Raw genomic sequence first — 27,458 nt, forward strand, 5'->3', positions numbered from 1 at the left:
GTGGGAGGTATCCTAAGTGTGTCTGCTCAGAAAGAAGGCCTGTTTAATGGGATTTGCTCCTGTGTAAATGCGTAAGGGTTGAAATGTGAATCCACTGTGGAAATCTGTTTGTATGTGCATGCAGAGGAAGAGGGCGCACTTTCTATGTGTTCTTGAGTGTGGACACAGACAAGCACAATGTCCAACAGCGCAATCGGACGTGTCTTTTTAGAACCAAATCCTATTGAATAGTTGTGTCATGATTGCAGCAGGTGGCTAATTTTTGTTCCATGATTATAAGCAATTCCTATTGAGCCTTAAGCATGAGCATTTTGAAGATTGGCACTTGGGAGTATCTACATGAAAGCACAAGCAAAGCGACTGTTTCTGCCATACCTTGCAAATAGGTACCAGTTCTGCAGTTGTTATTGTCAGAGTTTCCATTCAGTTTAAGGTTATCAACCAGGTGATGATCCTCCACTGATGTATAGCACCAGAACAGCTGTATTCTTTGTGGAACACTTCTTCTGTATGTTTTTTTAAACAAAATTAGGCTGAGTGACCTTATTCACTGTGAAAATAAAACTGTAACCAGCATAGATTTGGTATAACCTCTTATAAGATGGAAGTATCACATTCAATTATTCTGTCTGCATAAAAAAGCTAAGAGATGTTTAGTTCAAGCTTTGGACTGCCCCACCCCCACTTACCCCAAATATCTGAAAACCAGAAACCACAATCTGATCTGTGTTCATGGACGCTGGAAAGCTCAGCTAATAGAAAAGAGTACCTTGAAGTGATAACTGATTAGCACAACAAGGCCATGTTGAATGTAAAATAACTGAGTAGTAAATCTTATTTGCATTTTTCAATGTGTCTTTTTTCTGTCTTATATTATTATCTATTATACACACGAAGGGACGTGGGTGGCGCTGTGGGTTAAACCACAGAGCCTAGGAATGCCAATCAGAAGGTCGGCGGTTCGAATCTCTGCGACGGGGTGAGCTCCCATTGCTCGGTCCCTGCTCCTGCCAATCTAGCAGTTCGAAAGCACGTCAAAGTGCAAATAGATAAATAGGTACCGCTCCGGCGGGAAGGTAAACGGCGTTTCCGTGCGCTGCTCTGGTTCCCCAGAAGCGGCTTAGTCATGCTGGCCACATGACCCAGAAGCTGTACGCCGGCTCCCTCGGCCAATAAAACGAGATGAGCGCCACAACCCCAGAGTCGGTCACAACTGGACCTAATGGTCAGGGGTCCCTTTACCTTTATTATACACACACACACAAAAGCATTTACACATCTTAAATTCCGATAGGTGCAATCCCTACAAGTATACAGTACAGTGGTACCTCGGGTTAAGAACTTAATTCGTCCTGGAGGTCCGTTCTTCACCTGAAACTGTTCTTAACCTGAAGCACCACTTTAGCTAATGGGGCCTCCCACTGCCGTCGCGATTTCTGTTCTCATCCTGAAGCAAAGTTCTTAACCCGAGGTACTATTTCTGGGTTAGCGGAGTCTGTAACCTGAAGAGTCTGTAACCCGAGGTACCACTGTATACAGTTTATAATGCAAATCTATATATGGCTCCTTGGAAGTAAGTCCCATTGAGTTCAGTGAGGCTTACTCCTGGGTTAGTATGCATTTGACTGCAGCCTCAATCTTTGCTATGTATTTGTAAGCATACTGATCTTCTTTTGTTGTTTCTTCTTCAACTTCGTTTCGTTGGAATATAGGCAGTTTCCATAGCAATGTTAGCCTTCTGCTCTCTCCCACTCCCAGCCTTTTGGTTCTGGACAGCTGCCCCTTCAAGGGCATTCAGATGCAAAGCAAAAATAAATAAATAAACCCCTACATGGTTCAAGCTTCAAAAGGCAATTATTTAGGTAAAGTGAAGCTTTCATTCAGGCTTGCAGCCTGTCAGTTTGGAATTGAGAACAAATCATACATCTATGAAGGCCACAATATCATTATTATGGTGGTTGGGGAAGAACATTAGCTGCTACCTGCGAGTACAAAATGGGTCTTTGTATCTCACAACAGGTTGCCATCTTGTTTGGGATTTAAAGTTGCTCCAGACAACAGATCCATGACTCATTTTGGTCTAGAAAGTTGCCTCCCATCATGCACCCACCCACCCACTCCCCTCTTCCACATGGCTGGGGAGCCTGATTAGCCAAGGACACACACACACACACAAACACACACAATGTGGAAGAGCTACATATGAACAAGTGTGTAGGCACATAGGTCCCCTCTAATGTTTGCTGACTGTGTGGCCAGGGATATGATGCTAAAGGCCCCGTGTAAGAAACATTACAAAACTGGTGCACATCTACATAAAGATATTAAATGGGATGTGGGTGGTGCTGTGGTCTAAACCACTGAACCTCGGGCTTGCTGATTTAAAGGTTGGTGGTTTGAATCCCTGTGACGGGGTGAGCTCCTGTTGCTCGGTCCCAGCTCCTGCCAACCTAGCAGTTTGAAAGCACGCCAGTGCGAGTAGATAAATAGGTACCGCTGTGGCGGGAAGGTAAACAGCGTTTCTGTGCGCTCTGGTTTCCGTCATGGTGTTCCATTGTGCCAGAAGCGGTTTAGTCATACTGGCCACATGATCCGGAAAGCTGCCTGTGGACAAACACCGGCTCCCTCGGCCTGAAAGCAAGATGAGCACCGCAACCCCATAGTCACCTTTGACTGGACCCAGAATCGACCGCGACTGGACCAAATGGTCCAGGGGTCCTTTACCTTTACCTAAAGATATTAAGTGGGTTTCCCCAGCCACTCTGGGTGGCAATACCAATGTGTATAATTTATTGCACCAATTATATATAATTTATGCATCAAAAGCATAACCAAGCAGCTGGTTTCAAAGGGAAATAAACTTTCCTAATGAGATGCAGTGGAAGTCCTATTAATAATATTTTGAGGAGATATATATATAGCCATAAGAGCTTTAGTTTATTTTGCCTTTCAAAATTGATGTGTTTTTTTTAAAAAATGTGGCTAAGTGGTAGTTTTATTTATTAAACAGTATATATTTTTATACTTCCTTATGGGCACTACTGGAAGTTTTTGTGAGGTGTTATAGGCAAAACTGATTGATTTTAAGTTACCTGTCAAAAGGCTGAAGCGGCATCAGCAATGCTTAATTAACTGCATAACTGAAATGTGGCTGGCAGCCCTAATTATTAATACATCTGGGGAAAATAAAACACTTTAATCCTTTCCTAGTCTAGGACTAGAAAAGCTTATTCAAAACATGACAGCTCCAAGTGCCTCTTAATAGGTGCTAATGGCTTTTCAATAGGCCATATGTAGCCTATGGCAGCTGGCAAGTCCTGCCTTAGATTAGCTGTGTCCTCATCTTGCAGCTCTAATAGGTAGATGTAGCATAAAGGTAAAGGGAACCTTCAATTTGGTCCAGTCGCGGACGACTCTGGGGTTGCGGCGCTCATCTCCCTTTACTGGCCGAGGGAGCCAGCGTACAGCTTCCGGGTCATGTGGCCAGCATGACTAAGCTGCTTCTGGAGAACTAGAGCAGCGCATGGAAACGCTGTTTACCTTCCCGCCGGAACAATACCTATTTATCTACTTGCACTTTTGACGTGTTTTCAAACGGCTAGCTTGGCAGGAGCAGGGACCGAGCAACGGGAGCTCACCCCGTTGCAGGGATTCGAACCACAGACCTTCTGATCGGCAAGCCCTAGGCTCTGTGGTTTAACCCACAGCGCCACCCGTGTCCCTCATGTATGTATGTATGTATGTATGTATGTAGCATACACAAGCTGAATAGGAAAGGTGTTTTTGTGCTGGCGTAAGTCCTTCTCTGTTTAGCAGAGTACTTTGAAAAAAACTGGATACCCCTCTTGCAGGAGTGTAGAGTTGTGATCTTTATGGTGTAAACCAGGCTTCCTCAAACTCGGCCCTCCAGATGTTTTTGGCCTAGAACTCCCATGGTCCCTAGCTAGCGGACTAGTGGTCAGGGATGATGGGAATTGTAGTCTCAAAACATCTGGAGGGCTGAGTTTGAGGAAGCCTGATGTAAACCCATGAAGTAGGTAGAAAGCTCTAACTCCTCTGAAGACCACAGTACCATGCCTCTAATCTATGCATCGCCACTAAGAAATTATGATCCACTGTGTTCAATGGGAGTTGCTCCCTGGTTAAGCAGGTGTAAGGATTTCACTGTGCCTGTTACCCCCTTGAAAATTATCATGAACCACTTCCGGGTCAGTGCCATCGATTAATGGCGGATTCCCTCTGAATCTCGGAGGGACTAGCTCCGTGGGATCAGGTCTTGCCGCTGCGGCGAAGCGGGGACCCTTCAAAAATCACAGGCGGGGGAAGCCTGTGAACGTGGGGACTCGGCGGGCACCATTTGCGCACCCCCAATCTGCAAAGGAACCCCGTTAAGGGCTCCGGAGTGGGACGGGAGCAGCACGGTGCTGAGAGTCGACTGCTTCTTCCGCGGAGCGAAGCCGCACAGCCGTGATCGGAGAGCGCTGACTTTTTCCTGGGACAATTGGATTTCAAAGTAACTACTCGTGAGTAGGAATAAAAATTGGATTTAAAAGGACTAAAATAAGCTAATTTGAGACCGAAGCGGGAAGGTATAAACAGGAAGTCTGCCTTCCTTTCTTGTAAATAGATCAAAGCAAAGAGACTGTAAAGCGGAAGCCTGGAAAGACGTTTTAAAAAAGGCTCAAATCCTAACATCAAGAAGGTGGTCTCCCCTCCAAATTGCAGGAGTGGAGGGGGGAAAGTCTGTGGCTTAATTACCTGCAAAATAAGAGGAAAGGGAAGCTAAAATCCGCTGCCTTAAACCTGGGAACGGACTGCCCCTAGATAAGGAAAGCCGCTCAGTGGAAAGCCTATCGGTAAGCAGAGGACTTTTGACAGCTAGCTCTGCAAAAGAGATACAGTGTTTTTGGACTTCTCCTGGTTTTAAAAGTAACTTTTTAAGTCGACTGAAACTGTTATTTTCTTTTTAAGTGAATTGGGGGACTTATTAGGACTATATTTGTATTTTAAAAGTTGCAAGTTCTGGCTACTGTGTCCCCCTAGAGGAGGCTGACATTGTTACAATAACAACTGGGTTGGAAAATTCCTTCTCAAAACAACCTTTCAAACCGTGGGACTGACCTTGGATTCTTATGAGAGTGTTATGGCAGATGGAAAAGCAAAACTAGAGCCGGTGCAAGAAAAGACTACTAGGTCTGGCAGGCAATACCGAACAGACACTGCACAACAGCGAAGGGCCTCAATATCTGGTGCAGCTGGAGTACCAGGGGTTGCTCCCCCACAGGTTAAACCAAAAGTTATGTCATCTGAAGATGTTTTAGCACAAGCACTTGGAAAAATTAATGAATCTTTGGAAAATTTAGCCAAGCAAGTAGCTGAGACAAATAAACAAGTATCTGAAGCATCAGTTAAAATTGGTCTGAATACTACAAGCATTAATAATTTGGGACAGAAGGTTACTACCAATACACAATCTATTGAAAAATTACTGCAGGAATCTGCTTCGACCAGAAAGATTGCTGAAGAAGCAAAAAATATAGCAACTGCCACCCAAGAGAAGATACCACCAGTATATAAGCAATTGGAGGACCACGGTTTGACATTGTCTATGATTGAATTGAAAGATAAACAGAAGAATTTAAGAATTAGGGCGGTACCAGAACGTGAGAAAGATAATTTGGCTGACTTTCTTACACAGGAATTTACAGATTTTTGGCAACAGGACTTGGGCAAGGAAGAATTTAAGATAGTGAGTGCATTTAGACTTGGAAGAGGACAAAGGAGGAACAAGGTGAGAGACTGATTACTTTCCGATCAAAGGAGGAGAGAGACAAAATTTTGAATTTGCACTATCAAAGGACTTTGGCGATTGATGACTCAAGAGTGGAGATATTCAAGGATATCCCAAAACATCTTTTGGATTTAAGGCTTAACTACAGTGACCTAGTTGCCCTGCTGAGAAGTAACAGAGTTCTTTTTAGGTGGGAATTTCCCCAAGGACTATCCTTTAAATATAAAGGAAGGAAGATAAAAATAAGATCAGTCAACGACAAAGACAGGTTTTTGAAAGACCACGGAGAAGACTTACAGAAAGAAGCGGAAGTCGGAAAAGAGTCAAGAGCATTGGAAAAAGGAATACTGGACATAGCAAACCTATCTTTTGGATTACACGGCCCAGAGAAAGAGACACCACCGACAGAACAAGAACAGACACTCGGAGCAGTTGGAGGTAAAGAGAAGTAACCCCACCATGGCTCTGCAACTTTTAAGTTGGAATTGTAATGGTCTTAACTCCCCTCGGAAGAGAAAAAGTGTTTTTCATCTATTAAAAAAGGAACAATTGGACTTGATTTGCCTACAAGAAACCCATGTAACAAGGCTACACAGGAAAATACTCATTAACAAGAGATTGGGACAGGAGTTTATTTCATCGGATAAAGTTAAAAAAAGAGGAGTTGTGATATATGCAAAGGAGAGATTATTACCGAAATTAATTTTTAAAGATGAACAAGGAAGATTTTTGGCAATTGAAATTCAAGTTCAAGGAGAGAAATTTTTGATCGTAGGAATTTATGCACCGAATGAGGGGAAGTCTGAATTCTTTAAAAAGTTGCATGAGATTTTATTGGACTATTTGGATTATAACACGATTTTGATGGGGGACATGAATGGAGTAGTATCTACAAATATGGACAAGGCACAAAGGCAGGTAGTCACCAGGGATGGGAGACTACCTAAAACCTTTTTTGAGATGACAGACAATATGGATTTAGTGGACATTTGGAGAACGAAGAATCCCTTGGGAAGAGAGGAAACCTTCTTTTCTGAAGCCAAGATGACATGGACTAGAATTGACCAAATATGGGTAACTACAGGAATGGCACCAAAGATAAGGAAAGTGGAAATCTGCCCAAAAACTTGCCCCGAACATAATGCTTTAAGGATGGAGATGAAGCAAATATCCGGCTCCTTCAGATGGAGGATGAATGACACCTTATTTGGAGACGAAGAAGTTTATAAAAAGGCCCAAAAAACTTTGAGAGACTATTTTGAAATAAACATGAACACCAATGTAGAAAAAAGAGTAATCTGGGACGCAAGCAAAGCTGTTATGAGAGGGTTTCTGATACAACAGAATGCAATAAAGAAGAGAAATCAAAATGAGAAGAAAGACAAAATTTTGGAGAAAATAAAAGAAAGTGAGAAGAAATTGAGGGCAAAACCAAAGTCGCAGGAGATTTTGAGAGAAATAAAATTATACCAAGTACAATATATGGAAATGATGAATCAGGAAATAGAATGGAAAATTAAACAAATGAGACAAAAGACATTTGAATCAGCCAACAAATGTGGGAAACTGCTGGCTTGGCAAATAAAAAAAAGACAAAAATTAAATACTGTTATAAATTTAGAAGTGGAAGGAAAGAACATACATAACCCAATCGAGATTAGAAACTGCTTCCAGAAGTACTTTAAACAATTATATTCACAAGGGCCTGAGAAAGAAATGGATATAGACCAATTTTTGAAAATAAATGGATTACAGAAAATTTCTCAAGAAAGTAAATTAATGTTGAACTATAAAATATCTGAACAGGAAGTAGAAGGTGCCATCCAAAATATGCAATTGGGCAAATCTCCAGGACCAGATGGGCTGACTTCTAGATATTATAGATCTTTGAAAGAGTGGCTATTACAACCTTTGAAGGAAGTCTGCAATGAAATTTTGGAAGGGAAAAGGGCACCAGACTCGTGGAAAGAGGCATATATTACACTTATACCGAAAACAGAGACTGAAAAGACTCAGCTTAAGAACTACCGCCCTATATTGTTACTTAATGTGGATTACAAAATTTTTGCTGACATTTTGGCCAAGAGATTGAAAAAAGTATTGATGGAAGAGATTCATAAAGACCAAGCGGGTTTTCTCCCAGGAAGACATTTGTCTGATAATCTGAGGAATATAATTGATATATTGGAAAAATTAGAAGTGAATATAAACACTAAAGCAGTTCTGATATTTGTGGACGCGGAGAAAGCTTTTGAGAACATCTCTTGGAGTTTTATGAAGAAGAACCTACAGGGGATGGGGGTAGGCCAAGGTTTTGAAAATGGTATAGGTGCAATATATTCTGAACAAAAGGCAAAAATAATTGTAAATAATGTGGTGACGGGGGAAAAAAAGAAAATTATCATGAACCGAGCAGGTTATACAAAATGGATTTAGATAAACATGGAGTTGTTTTTCCTCAAGTAGTACCTTTCCTGCAATACAACAAAATAGAGGGAAGATATTTTAAAGTTCAAGTGCTTCAGCTGCCATTTCAGAAATGCTTTGCTTAAAGAGAAATGTTAGTTTTTATTTTAACATTCTTTTAGGAGACATCCTCAAGACTCCCGTGGATTGCTATGATTGCCTCTGTATATTTTATAACCCTCCTGTTCCCTTGCACGGATTATCAGTTCCAGGTAACACACAGGATAATTGAAATCTTATTCTCTTGATTTCCTCATAGCTCCAGGCATAAAAATACTGTATGAGCTATAAAAGGATGGGTTAAATTTAGCACTTCGCAGTATTTTTAACCGTTCTGCAAATACTGCCAATTGCAGTTTTACTATCACTTCAGTATGTTGCTATGAGTAAGAAGCATCTGAGGAACTGAAGTCTAGATAGTGGCTTAGAACTGGAGATGCACCAATGGAAAATAGGGTACACTGACTTTTCTTCCCAGCCTCCCCAAAAGCCTCTTCCTATATTCAGAGAGCTGATGGGAAGAAAATTCCATAAAATCAGGCAGATACACCTTCTGCTCTGCTCATGAAAGGTGCCTCTGGCTCAGGTTTTTGGAGACCCCCAGTTCCTTCACTGTTAAGAAAGCTTCCCTGATGCTCAGAAGAGGCATTTTCCAGAGCTACTGCAGAGAGGGGAGGGTGGGAGTAATTTTCTATCTATACCCTTTAATGGGCACATCTCTGTCTTCAAGCCAGTATATTTGCGTAAGATAGAACACGACGAGTAGTTCTAATGAAATTTCATGGGAAAATAGTCCAAAGCAGAACCTTGCAGTTAATATTGTGTGACATCATGGCGAAAAAGATCAGACCCTTCACACACCAGTAACCTGAGTTTTAGGATTTTCCTGCCAAGTGGTAAAATTCTTACTGTTTATCAGGTGCAGGTGTGTAATAAAATGACTGTTACTGTCCAGTATCAAGTCCTGTGGATGCCCTACGGGGCTTTTGCATTTAATGATACAGTCAAAGTTCACTGCGCTGAGAACCTTTCTTACACTGGAAGCTGCCTTGTCCAGAATCACACACACAATCAGTCTCTCATCTACTGACTGGCAGCAGCTCTGAAGGGTTTCGAGACAGTGTCTTGGAGATGCAAGAGGACCTGGAACCTTTAGTTTGCAAAACATGAACTCTGCTTTCCTCTTTCTTACCTGTATCTTGCCATCAGTACTAGCTCTTTTCAGACAACAGGAGAGAGGTGTTCCCATGTTAGCATTGCTGTTGTATTGCAATGTTTTTGCACTGCTATTAAGACTTCACTCTCTTTTTCCTGTGAACAATATAGATGTAAACAAAAGCTATTACACTATGCTAAGCCTACTTGAAAACCACTTGTTTTTCTTTTCATTTAAGTTACAGAATTTTAAAAATCCACTGAATAATGAACACTTCGGAACGTAATGGTAGCAATGAAGTGAGAGACACCAACAGTTTAATCTTAAAGACATACAGTATTTAGGTATCGGCGGCCTCATTGTTCCTGCACCACCACCCCTACACAATTTGTGTAACACTGTAGGCAGGCAGAGCTTTTGAAATGTTTCACTTGCTTGGGTGTATGCGGAGAAAACAGCTTTTCAAAATAATAATCTGTACAATACAGTGCATAGTACATCATCTCAAAACATTATGAAGAGAAAAGAAATGGATTTTACAAAAGCCCATGTCTTTTTTCTTTTTTTATGGAACTATTTACAAGTCAAAATTCTTGGTTTTGAGAAACAAAAATAAAACCTTTTTTTTCTTTTATTCACCATTTCACTGCTATTTTAATGCAATCTTGGAGAAAGAAGGGAGAATTACTATAGTTTACTTCAGTTGTGTTTTGTACATTGACATTTCATCAGTATGGCTTCAATTTACACTACAAAGTTTTTTTTTCATTTTTGTCAGTGCTTTTATGCAAAAAGCCTTCCCCTGTAACTCCCCCCCCCCCCACAAAAGCAGCAGCCAAACATTTCTGCAAATGAAAGCAGAAAGTTTCCAACAAACATGCCAGTCAAGAATCCTGTCCAGTTTGTTGATGAGGGCTAATTTCCGTATCTTGACTCTGCATAAACCTGCATAGATATTGAAAGGGTTTAGAACTGCATTTGTACTACGCAAACCCACACTGAAGTAATGGCACTGCACTTGTGTACTTTCTGTCCCTGGTAGCCTCAGAAAGGCATCAGCCAAAGATCCACACCCACTATGCCGTCTGCACCACCTCTTTTCAAAGGAGGAGGGATAACATATTAACAGGGATACTGTCCCACAGCAAATAGGAAAGGAATGTGGGTGAAAAGCTCTCTGCAGCAATAGAGGGTCTAGGGACAGGGGCTCTCTTTCCCCCAAAATTGTTGAAGGCACAGATGCTGTTTCGGGTTAGGTGGCGGCCAGAGCACAGGGTGTTCCTTTGGTTTACAAAGTGCCATCATTCTCCACTCTGAATTTTGCCATCCAAGAACAGTCTTTCCATGCAAAATGATAACGGTAAAGTAATTATAAAACATCCTCTCTGATCTTATGTATGCACTTGGGTCTTAGGCCCTCCAAATAATATGCACTGGACCACAGCTGAAGCCAGACCCACCCTAAAGTGCAATCTTTTAAAATGGTAACAATTGTTTTAATAAATAAACCTTTTAACTATGCATTGCAGAACAGTTTTTGGTCTTGAGGCTATGCAGAATATACATTTTGGGGGTTTGGCTAAATGAAGATGCAGAAAATGCAAATTCCCTTAATTTAAATGAGGATTTCCTTGGAGTTGCAGAAAACTATATAGTGTTTTTCTCCATTCTTCAAACTAGCTTATGGGAATACATTAATATGGAAGAGGGCAAGTGAGCGAGAATTCTGGAACTGGCAATTTTTTTACTTTAACAACAGAGTTTTATTCTTAGTTCCTCTAACGGATGTATCATTCAATATATTTTTAGTTTATACTTGCAATATCCAAGTCAGACAATGGAGCATTCGTGTTTGAAAGCCAAAAAGAGGAAGCAAAGCTACACCAATAAAGTGGATTTTTGTTTCAAAATCTACAGGTTTCAATGGAGTTTTGTATTTGTATATTTTATTGGCTGTACTTTTGTTCCCAACTTCTGTCATTTCCAGTGTCACTAATGACTGCTACAGGAAAAAAGAAAAAAAAGTGGTAGATTATCTTGGTGGACACAACTGTTGCTCAATTAATTGTATTACGCTATAAACAGTAAAATACTCAACTTTATTGAAATCACTGTGTCAGCCAAGAACTGTGTTAACTGAATCTGCACTAGAAAAAGTGGGACATGTACATTAACTACATATAAAAATAGTAATTTAATTCTTTGTTGTATGTCCTCTAGCATAGTAGCAAGCACATCCAGCTGTCATCTCTCATATTGTGTATATGTGTGTGTATACACATGTATATACACACATATACACATGCAGGCGGAATAACTAAATAGTTGGGCTAGCACAAGGATTAGTGCTATCCAACGGGATTTCCCCACTCTCCTCCCCCTGCACATGCCTCACACTGTCCCCAAATTGCTCTGGAGGGCTGGAGGAAGCCTCAGAACATGTTTAGGCTGTTCGTGGGGGGTAGGAAGAGGGCAAGAATGTTCCCTTGCGCAAGAAGAAATTCGTCTACAGGCAGAACATTCACCTTAGTGCTACATTATATACAACCCCAAATGCACACATACAAATATTTAGAAAACAGAACACACATGGGGATTGTATAAGCTTTGCATCTCAGCCTGGGCTTTGTAATTTATGAACACAGTTAAAGTACTATAAGTTTGCAAAGTAGTGAAGTATGAAAAAATGTAACAATTTCAGTGGCCCCCCTACTCTGAAATTTGATTTGTACAGCCAATTCTATTTAAAAACAACAGCAACAACAACAAAAAATTACCCACACTTGAGGCAAGTGTCTGTTATCAAGGCCCTAGGCGGCCGATTCTGGCCCTTGGCTGTACAAGTTGGTTTTTAAAAAACACTGTTTAAACATACAGCACCATCAACGTGCCTCAGAATGCACTCTAACATAGAGCACAAAATACAAACACTACAGAGTGCAAGTCTAACCATCTCCACAGAGGGAAAGTACAGAGGTTAGAAGTACGCATGTGGCTTAGAACAAGACACTTTCAAAATGTCCTCTCTCTTCCATACTGAACATTTGAATGGCATCACATACAAAAGTGAAAACAAAAGCAGCTGTTGGTTTCTCACTTGTAGGTGTCATACTTTTTTTTTAAAGTAGTGTAATCTTTATATATAAAAAAATAAAAGATGTTGATGCGGGGAAAACAAACTAACAACCAGGGATTGCAAAAGATCATGCCTGGTTATTCAAATGAACCCAGATTACCTCCCTTTCAGTAATTACGTCTTTAAGCAAATAGAGAAAAGTTGTCCTCTGGCCTTTAGTAAACAAAATTCTAGCAATGATCCAAGGCTTCCTTCCACCTGATTCCAAACCTGCTCAGCGTCTCTCAACTAAATCATCATCCCACCCACCAGGAAAAGTGCACTTTCAATAACAGGTACAAAAATAGATTGGCACGTTGTTGACACAGTGAAGGTATCTTCCGCAACCCGTCATTGCTTTAGGAATCCTTTTGTAATATGGAAACCGCTTCTGGGAAAGCTGATGAGGTTTCCACAGGAGCAGAATGTATAGTTTAAATAAAGTGTGAAATGAAGGCTGCTGTTTTATCTTCCTTCTTCTCGCAGGAAAGTTTATGGGGAACTCAAGGAAGTTCTTTTTTTTTTTTTGTCCAAGTGGTGTGAATCTGCTCCACCCACAGTTCACTCACATGCAACTCATTCATCACTTGCGTCGAGTAGTTAAAACAGTTTGTCTAGCCTGAGAGTCTTAAGGAATTATTCCTACGATCAGGTTGAAAAGCTGCACTGAAAAGAGAATAAAGGGCGTTGGGGCATCTGTGCCCCCATTTTTGCATTTCCAGTAGTAACTGCTGCTCTTCTGAGCTCAACAGGGAAAAAAAAGTTTTTAAACCCCTCCCTCTTCTCGGAAGGGTAGCCTGTGCTAGGAATGCTGGACCAAGCGTCTATAATGTGGCATCACTTCATGTTCAGGTAGATGGAGAGCAAATTCCAAGGCCACTAACACTGGGAATTCAAAGGCAATCAGCTCCCTCCTGTTCAATCGGAACTTCTCTTCCAGTTTCTACAACAAAGCCAAACAGATTGATGTATTAGTCATATACTTTAAACAGCTTCTTCCAATTGCACTTGCAAGTTTAAAATAGGTATCTTAGGTCTTAAAATTACATCCAACCTTTCTGATGCAGCTAACAAGCAAAGGCCAATGCATGATATAATGAAGACACAGCAATTCCTTTCATCTAAGCCACTGGCGGGTCAACCCTCCTTCACTGCTACTTTTTGTGGCGAAGGTTTGTGGCCTGGGGGTACTTACATCGATAAGATGTTTCACATCATGCTTTTTGAGGTCACTGCCGATTTTGGCAGCGAGTAGGACACATGCTCCAGCGCAGAGCTTTCTGTTCTGCTTGTTGAGTTTCCCCTTGAGAGCAAGCTTCTCAAAATAGACGAAGGCCATAGCCACGGTGGGTTCCTCAAAACCACACTCTTCTTGAGCTAGTTTGCGCATCTCTCGCTTCAGGCTGAAAGGGGAGGGAAAGGTGTGTTGCTGAAGAAACTCAAAGATTGTAATAGCACTACCTATCATTCAGAAGGCTTGCCTAAACACCACCTGTAAACTGCCATGTATCATACTGCTATGCTTCACTCTCAGCACCTGCAAATGTAAAGTGTCCCCTGAATTTCTGAACATTGAATTGTTCATGTTTGAAGTCATTTTTTTTTGTCCAAAAATATTATTGCAAGTCTTGAATCTCTAACTTCTATCATTTTGGACAAGACGGTGGTCTACAGGCAAGGAAACGGAAGCAGACAAAGGAACTGGAGCTCCTGAAATACTAATGTTCTGGCCCAATGATAGCTCTTCCATAATTCCTTTTGCTCCCTAACTTTTAAGTATCTGCTGTTGCAGAGGACTGAAAAGGTATTGATACCCCTGTACAAATGGGATAGGGGCACAAAGGATACAGCACGACGTTATCCCATTGTATTCGGCCTTGGCTGCTCATAAGTATTAATGGAGTATTTTGTCATCACATCTGTACCCTGTTGTGCTTCCCTGTATGCAACTCTAGGAGCCTGCTGATCACTGAGAAATAACAATTTGTGAAGTTTGCAATGCAGCAGACATCTTTGTACCAACACGTCTCCAATTCAACAATAGAAGAACAACCTTTCATCTATTAAAATATATCCATGATTAAGTCTTGCTATCTTTTGGTTGCAACAGCTTTCACTAATTTCAGAAACTCTCTCTATCCCTTTTTCAGTGGCTTTCACAAGAACATTCACATCCTTGTCCTTACCTTTCTGTTCCTTTAGATATTTAAAAACACTGCAGGACCATAATATATACTTAGACCACATGATCCCTATCTTATTTATTCAGCTTTCTAGTCTAAGCAAACATATGGCTTCTTCTGTAACAATGGCCTTTGGAGGTCACTGTTCCAGAAAACCTACTGTTAATATTTTACCTCCATCTACCAAACCTATTAAGGGTAGCTGCACGGCAATGGTACCTTCTTATTTTACTGAGTGTCAGCTTGATGTAAGGAAACTTTTCCTTGAAGGTCTCGTTCATATCTTTCTTAAGGTCCGATGGCTTCACATAATCGATTACTGTTGTCTGTAAAAGATTGGGGGGGGGGGGAATTCAAGGTGAATTTTCTCAAAATTCCCAGTAGAATCAGCAAAAGTAAGTAATAGTTGCATGTTCTTATCCTAAAAATGATCTTAAGTACACTCTGGCAATAGCCATCAAGAAGATGCTTATCTGATTATTGTTTCAGAGGGACATCAATTTTAATCCATCATCATAAAATGCAACAGAAGGTTATTTGGTACTTTTAAAAACTGCTATCTTGGCATAAACAGTCATGATCTAGAATTCATTTTATCAGATGCATGTTGTGATTGTCACTTGGTATGTGTGTGCACATGCACCCACCCACATTTTATTTATATAATCCCTGTCCCTGTACAAATGGGACAGGGGCACAAAGGAAACAGCACGACGTTATCCCATTGTATTTGTATACACACACACACACACACACACACACACACACACACACACAGTAGGGTCAAAAGGCCATAAATGCAAGAGTAGCAACAGGTTAATGAATGGCTCACTCTTATAGTGCTCCTCTAGATAACCTATTTATGGAGCATTCACTCTCAGTTTGTGGGGAGGTTATGAGAGAACATACACCCATTCCGCATTCATCTTCATTTGCTTGCAGGAAGTTTATACATCTTTCTGTATACATTCAGTTCACACTTTTCAATGCACTTCCCCATCACTTTCCTAAACTGCAAAAAGTGCAGTAAGAGTGGCTTTGTTGTGCTAGGGCAACAGAATGCTTAAAACCATTTTAATAATACACATTCTTTGTTACAGTTCAAAGACCCACAAAACAGTTTCAAAAGCAGAATGCAGCAGAGATACAGGGATTCCAAGGCAGTCACTATATTTTATCCAGAGCAAGTTGATTTCTTTTTCTTATTAGCTCCGAGAGAAATTTTGCCACGGCCAGAGTAATATTATTTGACTTATCTTCAAGAAGATACTTGAGATAGAAGGTTTCAGAGTTTCTATGTAAATTTACCAATAAGGAAAAATACTTTACGTTTCTCACTATGCTCTTTCTCCCTTGCAAAATACTGAGAGGTGTCCATATTATTTACATGAGCTGGTACTGTTGAGAATACTATCTTTTCAGCTATGCTATGTTAAATTAACACCTGCAGTGGGGAAGAACCTCAGAGTCCCAATTAAGTCTGAATTAAAGTAATTAAATTTGCTGATGAAATTTTAGCTTAGTAATTTTGCACTAAAGTTTCCCTCTAAAGCAGTGCTTTTCAGCCAGTGTGCCATGGCACCCTGGGGTGCCTTGAATAATGGTCACGGGTGCCACGGGCAACACTGGCCTCTGTCCCTCCATCCCTCCCTCCTCTGATGCCCTCTTGCATCTCTGCATCCCAAAGGCTTTCATGGCTGTTTGTTGCAGCAGCCTTGGCTACAAGTTCCCCAGGGGAATGGTGCCTCTGGGGCTGGCTAGCGGGTGCAGGTTGCCAGTAGCTGAGGCGGCCTCAGAGTAAGCAAGCAAGCGGGCGAGAGAGCCCAGTCAGCCAGTCCACTAGCCCTTGCTGTTGGGAATGGACAGATAAGTGGGAGGCAAGTATGCGCTGCACTGGCCTTTCTTGTGCTTGCTGTGTGCAAGGCTTGCCTGGGAGCTAAGTGCCCAATGCTGAAGGGGAGCCTTTCCACCAAGCAGTGTCAGCAGTGCCTGCCGCCGCCACTGCTGCCTTCCAAGGTAAGATGCTGGCCTCATGTTCACCTTTGGCCAGTCTCCTTTGGGCTATTAACACTGAGGGCATCCTCTTCCCAGGCCCCTGTGGGGCAATGTGAGGAGGCACCTCTCTTTGGGGTTAGGGGGCAGCTCAGAGACCAGGGGCAGCAGCAGCGGCTGCCTGGAGGACTCCCAAGGAGAGGAGACTGAGGAAACATTTCACAAGAGAGGGTGTTTGAAAAAGGGTGAGAGGCTGCCAGCCCTGCAGGGAAGAGGTGATATAACTGGAGTCCTGAGCTCCATAGGGGTGCCGCAGAAAGAATGTAGATGATCAAGGGAGCCATGGACTCATTAAGATTTAAAACCTCTGCTCCAAATTATTTTGTTGAAGTATAGCTCAAACTATTCTCCCATTGGTTCTGAGTGATTCCATTTATAAAGTCTATCCATTTGTTCTCTTGCATAGAGACTGCCTTGTCTGATGTAGACAGCAGAGGAAACTCTTGGCAAGTGATGACATATATTATACTGAGAGATGAGCAGGTGAAGGAAGTTGATATTAGAAATTCTGCCATAGTTTTGCCAAAGCTGATATGAAGATAGTGTTGTTGTGATTAAGAAACCACTTTAAATAGTAACAGACTGTCTTGACATACAGGCAACTCCCAATTTATGTTCCAAGGCACCGCATGTTTAAGTAAAATTGCATATATTTGAAACAATCCTGAAAAAGCCTGCAAACACCCTATTCCGCCTCCACCCCACTCCTTTTTCTGACATTTTGGGTCACTCTGGGGTTAAACATGATGCACGTGTGCACAATTGCACACATATCGGATGTGCCTAAAATTGTTGCTTCCTGAATATACTTCCTTTCTTGCCCTAAGTTTCTTTGGCAATTAAGGCAACACTCCAACATACACTTAACCTGGGACTAAGTCCCACTGAATCAGTGGAGTTTACTTTTGAGTAGTCATGTACAGAATTGTTCTGCAAGCTTGGCCAATGATCAGATATGATGGGAGTTATAGTTCCAACAACATCTAGAAGGCCAGAGGTTCTCCATCCGTTGTAGAAGCCACAAGTTTTAAGGTGTATATACTTTGGGTAACTCTCCTCTTACTTCTTTAAGTAAAGCCTTTGCCTGTTCTTCCCACAAAAACTGCCAAACCATTCACACATTTTTCTATGGCATCATTTAAACTGGATGGTTTGAAAAGTGCAACTTGGAATTCTGGGTAGCAGGAACACTGAGTGACACAGCACACTTTATAGAACATATGTTTTGCCAGGATGCTGACCTTTTCTATCTACTCCCAAAGTCCAAGTACAGAGTTCCGTTTCCCCCTCAAGTGCATAACACTTGTGCAACACATGTTTAGAAAGAAAAAAAAGTCTGAGCGCTACGCCATTAGACTTTCAGCATTCTTTTGAGTAAATGCCAAGAGAGAAGCTGCACAACTCTACAGGGAAATCCACAAATATATTCCAAAATGGTTTATAAATTAGTTCAGAAACAATTCAGGCAAGGATGTGCCCTCTTCTCAGATATTCATGTGTACGTGTGTTGTTTTTTATGAAAGTGCCCCATGACGAATATCACTAGTACTTACTAAGCTAATGGATTCAGAAGAATGCTAAGTGTCACGTCCTTTACACTGGAAGGGCCTTCCTCCCTTAATATATTAATTCTGTTATTTCTGATCAGCTGTTAGGGCTCAGTACTTGACAGAAAAGGCTACCAACACCCTCCAGTTCTGCATGTATATTGTGTAGAAAAGAGCAGAACAGAACAGTCAGAATTTTACTTACAAAAGTATACATGATTTTATTGCATTTTATTTTAACTGTATTTTAATATGGGGGGTGGATCTCTGAAGAAAGCCAGCTTTCTCTTACATTCCAGCTTCTCAAACTGCAAAAGCAAATTATATTACCTTTTAGAATATGGTTGGTTTGGTAAGTCATATGGCATGTCCTTAAAAAGCAAAGGACATAAAAATATTGTTAGGACTTAAACTTGGGAGAAAAGCTGGCATGCATCCACTGGAACTGGTAGCTATTTATCCTGGCACACATTCAATTCTTCAGCCAGACACAGCAAACACAGCAGTGACCTGCCATCGCCTTTGGTGGAATGAACAGCTAAACTATGAGCTGCCCTCCTGCAGTCTGAGCCTTTGCCATGGCCTACCATTGAGACAAATAACTAGATTGCAAAGAAGCCTCTACAAAGTTATTCTGAATCACTCTTGGAAGTTGTCCAGCAACCAAAAATATAAGAAGTTGAAGCAAAATCAAGTAGCGGATATCCATCCCTAGACAGACTTGTTTTCTACAATAATTTCCAAGCCAGAAAAAAAGATCAGAAATATAACTCAAGCCACTAACCCATTGGAAGAAAGGTAACTGCTATATACATAGCCTTCACAAAGCTCCCTCTAAGTATTGTAAGAAACAGGTAGGTAGCCGTGTTGGTCTGCCGTAGTCGAAACAAAACAAAAAAATTCTGTCCAGTAGCACCTTAGAGACCAACTAAGTTTGTTATTGGTATGAGCTTTCGTGTGCTTGCAAACTTCTTCAGATGTATCTGAAAAAGTGTGCATGCACACGAAAGCTCATACCAATAACAAACTTAGTTGGTCTCTAAGGTGCTACTGGACGGAATTTTTTTATTTTATTGTAAGAAACATTAGCCATGCATATTTTTCTATAATACTTAATATCATGTGGCAGCAACAGTTGTGGTCTAAATGAAGTCGCTCCATTCATGGGTACTTTGAGCTGCACTCAAATGCCATAAATGTAGATGGAAATATTCACGACCAGACCTACAGATTTGGTTCATAGCTGGTAAAATCACTCTGCAAAACGTCAGGCACTGTGACTGAGTCCTGTTAACAGTGACTGTCAGCAGCTTAACTAGCTTTCAAGCAGGGGTCTTCCCCAGCCCAACCGGGAGGTGCATGGACTGGGCAGTGGAACTTCTGCACACAAACTGTGTGCTCCACCACTGAGCTACAGCTCTTCCTCCAACTGATTCATTTGTCAATTGTCATGCCTTCTCTCATTTGTCAAAACACAATTAGTTTGGATCCAGTTGAGCTTTACATTGAAATTAATGTAAAAAAGAAAAACCATAATCATCTGAAGTCCCAGTGTTTTCAATGGGACTTAAAGGTAAAGGGACCCCTGACCATTAGGTCCAGTCGTGACCGACTCTGGGGTTGCGGCGCTCATCTCGCTTTATTGGCCGAGGGAGCTGGAGTACAGCTTCCAGGTCATGTGGCCCGCAGGACTAAGCCACTTCTGGCGAACCAGAGCAGCGCACGGAAACGCCGTTTACCTTCCCACCAGAGCGGTACCTATTTATCTACTTGCACTTTTTGATGTGCTTTCGAACTGCTAGGTTGGCAGGAGCAGGGACCCAGCAACGGGAGCTCACCCTGTCGCGGGAATTCGAACCGCCAACCTTCTGATCGGCAAGTCCTAGGCTCTGTGGTTTAACCCACAGCACCACCATGACTAAATTGCTTTGGACTGAACCCATTCATCAGTGTTTGTGCTAGCAGCTTTTTAAAACTGAAAGAATGAATTACGTGTGTGCAACTGTGATAGCACAATTCAGTACAGTGGTACCTCGGGTTACATACGCTTCAGGTTACATACGCTTCAGGTTACAGACTCAGCTAACCCAGAAATAGTGCTTCAGGTTTAGAACTTTGCTTCAGGATGAGAACAGAAATCGTGCTCCGGCAGTGCAGCAGCAGCAGGAGGCCCCATTAGCTAAAGTGATGCTTCAGGTTAAGAACAGTTTCAGGTTAAGTATGGACCTCCGGAACGAATTAAGTACTTAACCCGAGGTACCACTGTACCATGAAGCCTGTATGTAGTATAAAGGATAAGAGAAAGAGAGTACCTAGTTAATGTAGAGCAGCTGTGGTTGTGGCTATCTGCTTCATGGAAATTATGAATAGTTTATGTGCCCAAGGTTTGTGACAGAATTTTAAATACAGTCTTGGGGATTCCTTTTATCATCACCAGAAGAAAAGGATAACTGCAAAAGGCAACTGAATATTTTATGCCAGACTGTACTGCAGGAATAAAATATTTGGTGCCTCTACACGGAAAACACAAATGACATTTGTCAATAGAGTTATCACCAGCTTGTACTTTTTAAGTGTTCTCAGTAAATCAATATTACACATTTGCACCCCTTATAGTATCCTAGATACAGGATTATAATCAAGAAGGCACATAAAACTGAAACAGTTAATCAGTCTGAAAAGTGCCTGTCTCCACCAATTGCTTGCATGTTGCCACATTGTAAACAGCAGCAAATAAAAAAAGGGAAATTGTACCAACTTTTTAAAATAATAATGTGTGTGATGATTTATTATAGAACATGTTCCCTGGTTTAAGAAGAATATTTGTTGGCAAGCAGCCTCTGTTGTATTTCTGCCTGCTGTTCAGGTGTTTTAAAAGCACAGAGATTCCATCGGGGGAAAATATGGCAATTCAAATGTAGCCAAACTGCAGTCCAAGCTTCTCTTCTGTCCCTCCTAAAGTATGGTGGGCAGAAGATTGGGATCTACTGGTACATCTCTGGGTGATGTGCAGTAGATCAGCAAGGATTCCTGACTCCCAATTATTAAACTATAGCAAAGCTAAATTACACTCTCTTCCTACCCCACTCCAAATAAATACTGAAATTGGGGGTAACCAGCTCCAAATTTGTATGTGGAAAGACTGAGCTCCTGGTACACTTTCAGCAGTTACAAAGAAACACCATTATATTTAATTCTAAGTGCATGACTTCTGCATCTAGTTCCAGTTAGTGGAAACTGTGGTTCCAGCAAAAGACAAGAGTTAAGTCTACCCTCCTAGAACACAATCTCAAGTGACAAGTTCCTTTTTTTAAAAAAAATAAATAATATTTATTACTTTTAAAGATTACAGAAAAGGAAAAGGAAAGGAAAAAAGACAAGAGAGAAAAAACAAAAGAGAAAAGAAACAATACAATACAATACAATACAATACAATATATAAACAATACAAAACACAACCTAAGCACATTAAACTAAACACATTAAACTAAACTAAACAAAACCCTAACCCACCCTAACCCTAAACAAAACAAAAACCTTTTAAAAACATACATCACACCTTTTCCATACTCTATCTTTCATTCCCTTGTTTCCTCGACTTCCTCTCACCTCCCTTTTTGTATTCCACTTCTATTAATTGTTTCAGCAAATCCTTTCCTTCTTTCTCTATTTTCTATCATAATATAAATATCTTAACATATTTTTAACCTTATTTTCCATTAAAGATAAAATACTTATATATGCTTAACTCCTTATAACATTTCTGCTAAGGCCATAAAATTTCATTCCACCATTTTTCTATCACTCATTAATTTTACAGTATTTCTATATATAAACTTTAAATTTTCCAATCTTCTTCCACCGTCTCCTCTCTCTGGTTTCGGGTTCTGACAGTCATTTCCGTCAATTCCATATAGTCCATCAACCTGGCGATCTTATATCTGAGGCTCTTAACTCTTTTCCAGGTCCCTTCTGCAGGTCTTCTTCATATTCTTTAATGCTAAAGAGCAGATCTCGGGAAGACTCCGACCTAACAATACTTTTATTCCTTCTGGACAGGTCAGCCAAATTTCCATAGTTGAAGCTAAGATCCATAAAGTGTTTCAGGACATGTTTCAAGATTCCTCCAAATCCAAAGGCCCCCAGAACTTCAATCCCCCCCAAACCCAAGTCCATATCCCAAAAGTCAGTTAATTCCTGCATAGAGGGATTTCCAACTTTCCTTCTTCAGTCCAAGCCGGGATCGGATCCTCAAATTCTGACTTTTTCATTTTCAATCATAAAGGGCCTCAACTTATAGTCCTCAATTTGCTTCTGTAAAACTAAGGATCCCTCTTGTATTACTTTAGGTTCAACCACAACAGCTTTCTCCTTCTCCTCCACAATTTGTCCTGCCAAAGTAGATTCCTGTACCAAGTCCTGAATTATTTCTGTGTTGGTGCTCACTTTTTGTCCCAAGTTAACAATTTTAATAGTCATATCATCCGTCTTGTTGTGAAGCTGTTCCAGCGAATAGCTTATCTTACATAATACAGTCACTATGGCTTCTGTCAACATTCTTAAATGGTCCAAGGTCAATTCCTGGTTCTCACAATTTCTTATCTTGCAGCTGGAGATTCCCCAGTTCCACTCCTGTAACAGTTTCAAAAGCTCCCTCTAGAGGGAAACAGTCTCAACTTGTATCAATCCTTTCAAACACAACTCAAGCAATAAAGATAGTTTCAATTTTCAGTTACTTTTCCTCCTTTTTAAACACAGAAGAGGACAATGGAAACAGTATACTTCTCTTATTTAGCTAGCTGTCAAATACGTTCTGTTCACAGTCAATGAACTCTCCCAAAACGTCACTTTTTCTAGCAGCCCGTTTCCAGGTTCAGAGCAGTGGTAATTTGATTTTTCACTTTCTCCTGCAGGCTCGCTAGGTTCAAAATTTCCCCCCTCTTCTCCTGCTTCCAAGGGGGGTTTGGTGATTTTATCCGATGGAAATTTAATCCTTTACCAAAGATTTTCCATGACTTTATCTTGTAACGTCTTTGCTTCAATCTATTTACAAAAGAGGTAGGCGGACTTCCTGTTTAAAACCTTCCCGTTTCGATGCCAAATTAAGATATTTAAAGATCCAATTTTCCGTTTTACTCACGGGTAGTTGTTTAAAGTCCAATTGTGAACAGGAAAAAGTCAGCGCTCTCCGGCAACAGCAATGCGGCTTCACTCCGTGAAAAAAGCAGTCGATTCGAAGCACCGCGCCACTCACCCCACGTCGCTCCAGATCCCCAAAACAGGGTTTCCCCGCGAGTAGGGGAGGCGCAAAGGGTGCCAGCCGAATCCCAAGTTCACAAGCTTCTCCCGCCTGTGATTTCAGTGGGTCTCCGCCTTCGCCGTCAGACCCTGGTTTCCACAGAGCAAGTTCCTCCCGATCGGAGGAGCTCCGCCATTGCCGGAGGCGCCAACCCGGAAGTCCTCAAGTGACAAGTTCCAGACTAAACTACATTCTTGATATTGCTGGTGAAAATGCACCACATGGTGTCTCTTTCACATTATTATTATTGTTGTTGTTGTTGGTTTCTATTTGCTGCTCATATAGGATATTTTGTTTTTTAACGCTTCATGCTTTGCTGTGTTTTTATATATGTTGTAAGCCGCCCAGAGTGGCTGTGGAAACCCAGAAAGATTGGCAAGATATAAATTAAATTATTATTTATTATTATTGTATCAAATTCTGCAGTTGTCATTTGGCCCGTTATAATTCCATCCATCCTGCTGACAGAATTCTATTCAAAAGGCTAGAATAACAGACGAGACAATGCCCAACTGTTGCTCTATTCTGAATGCAGTGGACAAAAGCCAATTTACACCACTACTTGTTCAGACCATCTCATATGTCTCAGTGCTCCCACACCCCAATACGAGTGTGTGTGTGTGTGTGTGTGTGTGTTTCCTGGTCTCACTCACTCCACTTAGTTTGTGTCCACACCCATAAGAGACAATAATTTCTACAGGGCTGCAGCTGCCAAGCTCTAATGACAAAAGCCTGCCAACTAATGAAAGTTTAATTACACACCGGAGCTCAACATAGAGAGAACAAACTGTTCCGTGCTGACATAAGGGCTACTCTTTACTCTGCCCACTTGTGAAATGTGGTAATTAAAGCTGTATTCTATTCAGGACTACAGGCCTATCTGCTACTGTATACAGTAGTTTTAAGAGCCAAATTAGATGTGACAATGGGCGCCATGTTTTATCTTCGTATGCTGTGTTCATGTATAAAGTGTGTGGGAAAGAGACAAACATCAAAAGGAGAGAGTGAGTGGGCGAGAGGAGCTGAGTAGGAAAAGTTATGTTCTTTGAATAAAATACAGTGGAACCTCGGGTTGCGAACGTGATCCGTGCAGGAGGCATGTTCTCAACCCGCAGCGCCGCGTCTGCGCACCCGCGTGATGCGATTTGGCGCTACTGCGCATGCGCCAAAACCCAGAAGTAACCTGTTCTAGTACTTCCAGGTTCGGAGCGGTCCATAACCCAAAAACACGTAACCCGCAGCGTTCGCAACCCGAGGTATGACTGTAAAAAATAAACTAACTAAATGGCAAACCTTAAATTTTCAGCCAATGAAATACAGTAGCATAATGTCGTTTGCCCTTTCATTGATCCACAGCAGCTTTCATATCCCGAAAGGCAAATAATTTGTCATTTATAACTAGGATTCTTAAGTTGTTACTCTCAGCAGATATAAAGAGCAATCAGTTTAAGTAAGACAAATTAAGGCTTCAAAGTTTTAGCCAGTGTATAGTTCATGTTCAATTTTGTCACATTATCAAACACTACTCACCATATATGAAGGGAATATTAGCACCCGCTTGTGCTTCCCACACGGCCACTGAGGATCATCCAAAAGATTAGGGTCATACTCAATAAAATCTCCCAGGTCACTGCCTATGAAGAAGATCAATGCATACAAGCAACTGCATAAGGTAATGTGAGAGACATAAAATAATAAATAACGGAATACAAGCTTACAGTCGAATTGCAGAACGCTGCCTTTGCATGGGAAATTCAGCTTCTGAAGTGTATAGTTAAAACAGTGAAGGTGAATGTTTATGTTTATGTGGTCTTCAGTGGCAATCTAGGGATGGGCAAGGAGCACTGAAGCAAAAAAAGCAACATACTTAACCAAACAAGCCAGAAGATGTGCATTGAGAAAGATTACAGGCTTCCTACCTGAATGATCATAATGTAATCTATCAATTTTAAATCAGCTCCATTAATAGACAGCAGTGGATATTTATTTTTTCCATATAATGTTCATAAGTGGACTTACTGAAGATAGAACAATGTTAATGAAAGCCCTAATGTACAAATGGCTGCACTGCATTGAGCAAGCCTCTAAGATATCCCAATCCGGACTCTGAGAGAGTGCACAGTCCATAAGTCATGCAACAACGGCCAAAAATGCCTGCTACTGGTAGATAGAGCTTAAACAGTTCCAGGGTGCCCTGAGTGTCAGTCATGAGCTACCACTAAATCTTCCAACAATATTAGAAGGGTCAGCAGCTGTTGTGGGGCCTAGGGGTTGTGTGATAGCTAGATCTCATGGGCTTGGGAAGGAGTGCCCAGGTTCGTGGAATGCAGCTGAAGACAATCACGTCAATCTATTCCCCCAAGTTCCATTTAGGCCGAGGACTCAAATGCACATGCATTCTAAAATGTTACCTCCATCCATGCTCCCTTGGGTGCTGTTAGCCCTTCCCAATGAAAGGCTACGATGGCTTGCATTGCGAAATTGTGAGAAGGATGAGGTGGAGTCTATCGTGTTTCTTCGTCCTCCCAAAGCGTTGGTTGGGAAGAGAAACTGGGTATAAGAAACAGTCTAAGAAGAAGAAAAAGAGACACACAATGTTGATTTTTTTATTGCTCCACTACATGGAAGCTCATGTACAGAACCTGTTTACTTTAAACTTGAACTTCAAGAACTGAATGTTCTGAATTTTTACAGATGCTTAGAAGCCACTGTTTCCTAAAAAAAATAAGAGAATACTGTTGCTTAAGAAAACTGTAGGATACAAATGTGATTTGATTATATGTTGGTAGGATAAGTAGTCTTACCTTCCCATTGGCTCCCAATTCCACACCTTCAAGGCCAACTATGTCTTTCAAGCAAACTCCTGCCGCAGAATGGCATGGCCTCCCACCTTCTGCTTTCATATCCCTGGGAAGCAGAAGCCAGTGGTTAATATATTTTGCATGTAACTAGATATAAATCTTGTTTGTTCAACGCCATTTCTCAAACACAAGTAAGAAAATAATGATAATTATGTAGAACAGGACTCTCTTGCCAAAAATTTATATGCTAATACTAATAATGAACACAAAATCAGAATACTCTTGCCCAGGGAAGCAAGCACAGTTGTATCATTAAGCAGAAGTAACATTTATTGGATTATCTGAATATGGATACAGACCTATAAAAACCTATGCGGGAGTTCTGCGGGGCATTCTCTCTTTAAGAGAGAACAATGGCCAAACACTCCAGCATGTCAATAATTTAAAGCGCAATTAAAAATTAACCAGGTTATTTTTAAACCTAGGAACAAAATTGAAAAGCCAATGCTCTGTGCAACAACAGAAGCCTCAGAACACAATGCTTTTTAAAAATCTTACGCACTGTATTTACATGCAGTTCAAAATATGGGGGGCCCCTGCTTATGAGACCTGGGGAAGGAACCCGTGGCTGAAGAGCTGTGTGAGGCACCAACTTTCTGTAGGTGGGGGGAAGCTGGGTGGGGTGGAAGAAAGAGAAGGGGCTGACAGAAAGAAAAGGGGTAGTCCTGCTCACTTTTGGTTCCTGTGTACAGCCATCATGCAGGCCCCAGCAGATTAATCCTTTGACAGTATAAGGTTCTCCACCCTTGTGGTAGGCAGATGAAGTCTTATAATAGTCTGTATTTCAAATTCATGGAAACTGAGTGTAAGGGTCAAATTAAATGTGACCTTAAATGTGACATACCAGTTTTTGAAAATAAAAATAGTTGTTAGTTGTGTATAGAGGATGACTACAGCATATGAGTGAAATTTTACTCCTTCCTCTCCTCCTGCAGACCTGAGGAAGATTCCTCCTCAGAAGCTGGATTCGTTTGGAGTAGGTGCCCTG

The 27,458-nt window shown here is 41.2% G+C and overlaps 1 protein-coding gene across 2 annotated transcripts in view; it reads right to left on the reverse strand.

Moving 5' to 3' along the window:
• Positions 1–9,729: 9,729 nt before the first annotated feature.
• CABLES1 (Cdk5 and Abl enzyme substrate 1) overlaps positions 9,730–27,458 on the reverse strand; it is a 53,362-nt gene continuing 35,633 nt past the window's right edge. For both annotated transcript variants that reach the window (XM_053396397.1, XM_053396398.1), the window contains 6 exons: positions 26,414–26,516; positions 26,021–26,177; positions 25,140–25,243; positions 14,931–15,037; positions 13,724–13,931; positions 9,730–13,471 (listed from right to left, as the gene is read on the reverse strand). In XM_053396397.1, coding sequence (XP_053252372.1) covers positions 13,331–13,471; positions 13,724–13,931; positions 14,931–15,037; positions 25,140–25,243; positions 26,021–26,177; positions 26,414–26,516 — 820 coding nt within the window. In that variant the 3' untranslated portion in view covers positions 9,730–13,330. The remainder of the gene's footprint in view (positions 13,472–13,723; positions 13,932–14,930; positions 15,038–25,139; positions 25,244–26,020; positions 26,178–26,413; positions 26,517–27,458) is intronic.

This window comes from Podarcis raffonei, chromosome 7 (assembly GCF_027172205.1).
Source record: "Podarcis raffonei isolate rPodRaf1 chromosome 7, rPodRaf1.pri, whole genome shotgun sequence".
NCBI lineage: Eukaryota > Metazoa > Chordata > Lepidosauria > Squamata > Lacertidae > Podarcis > Podarcis raffonei.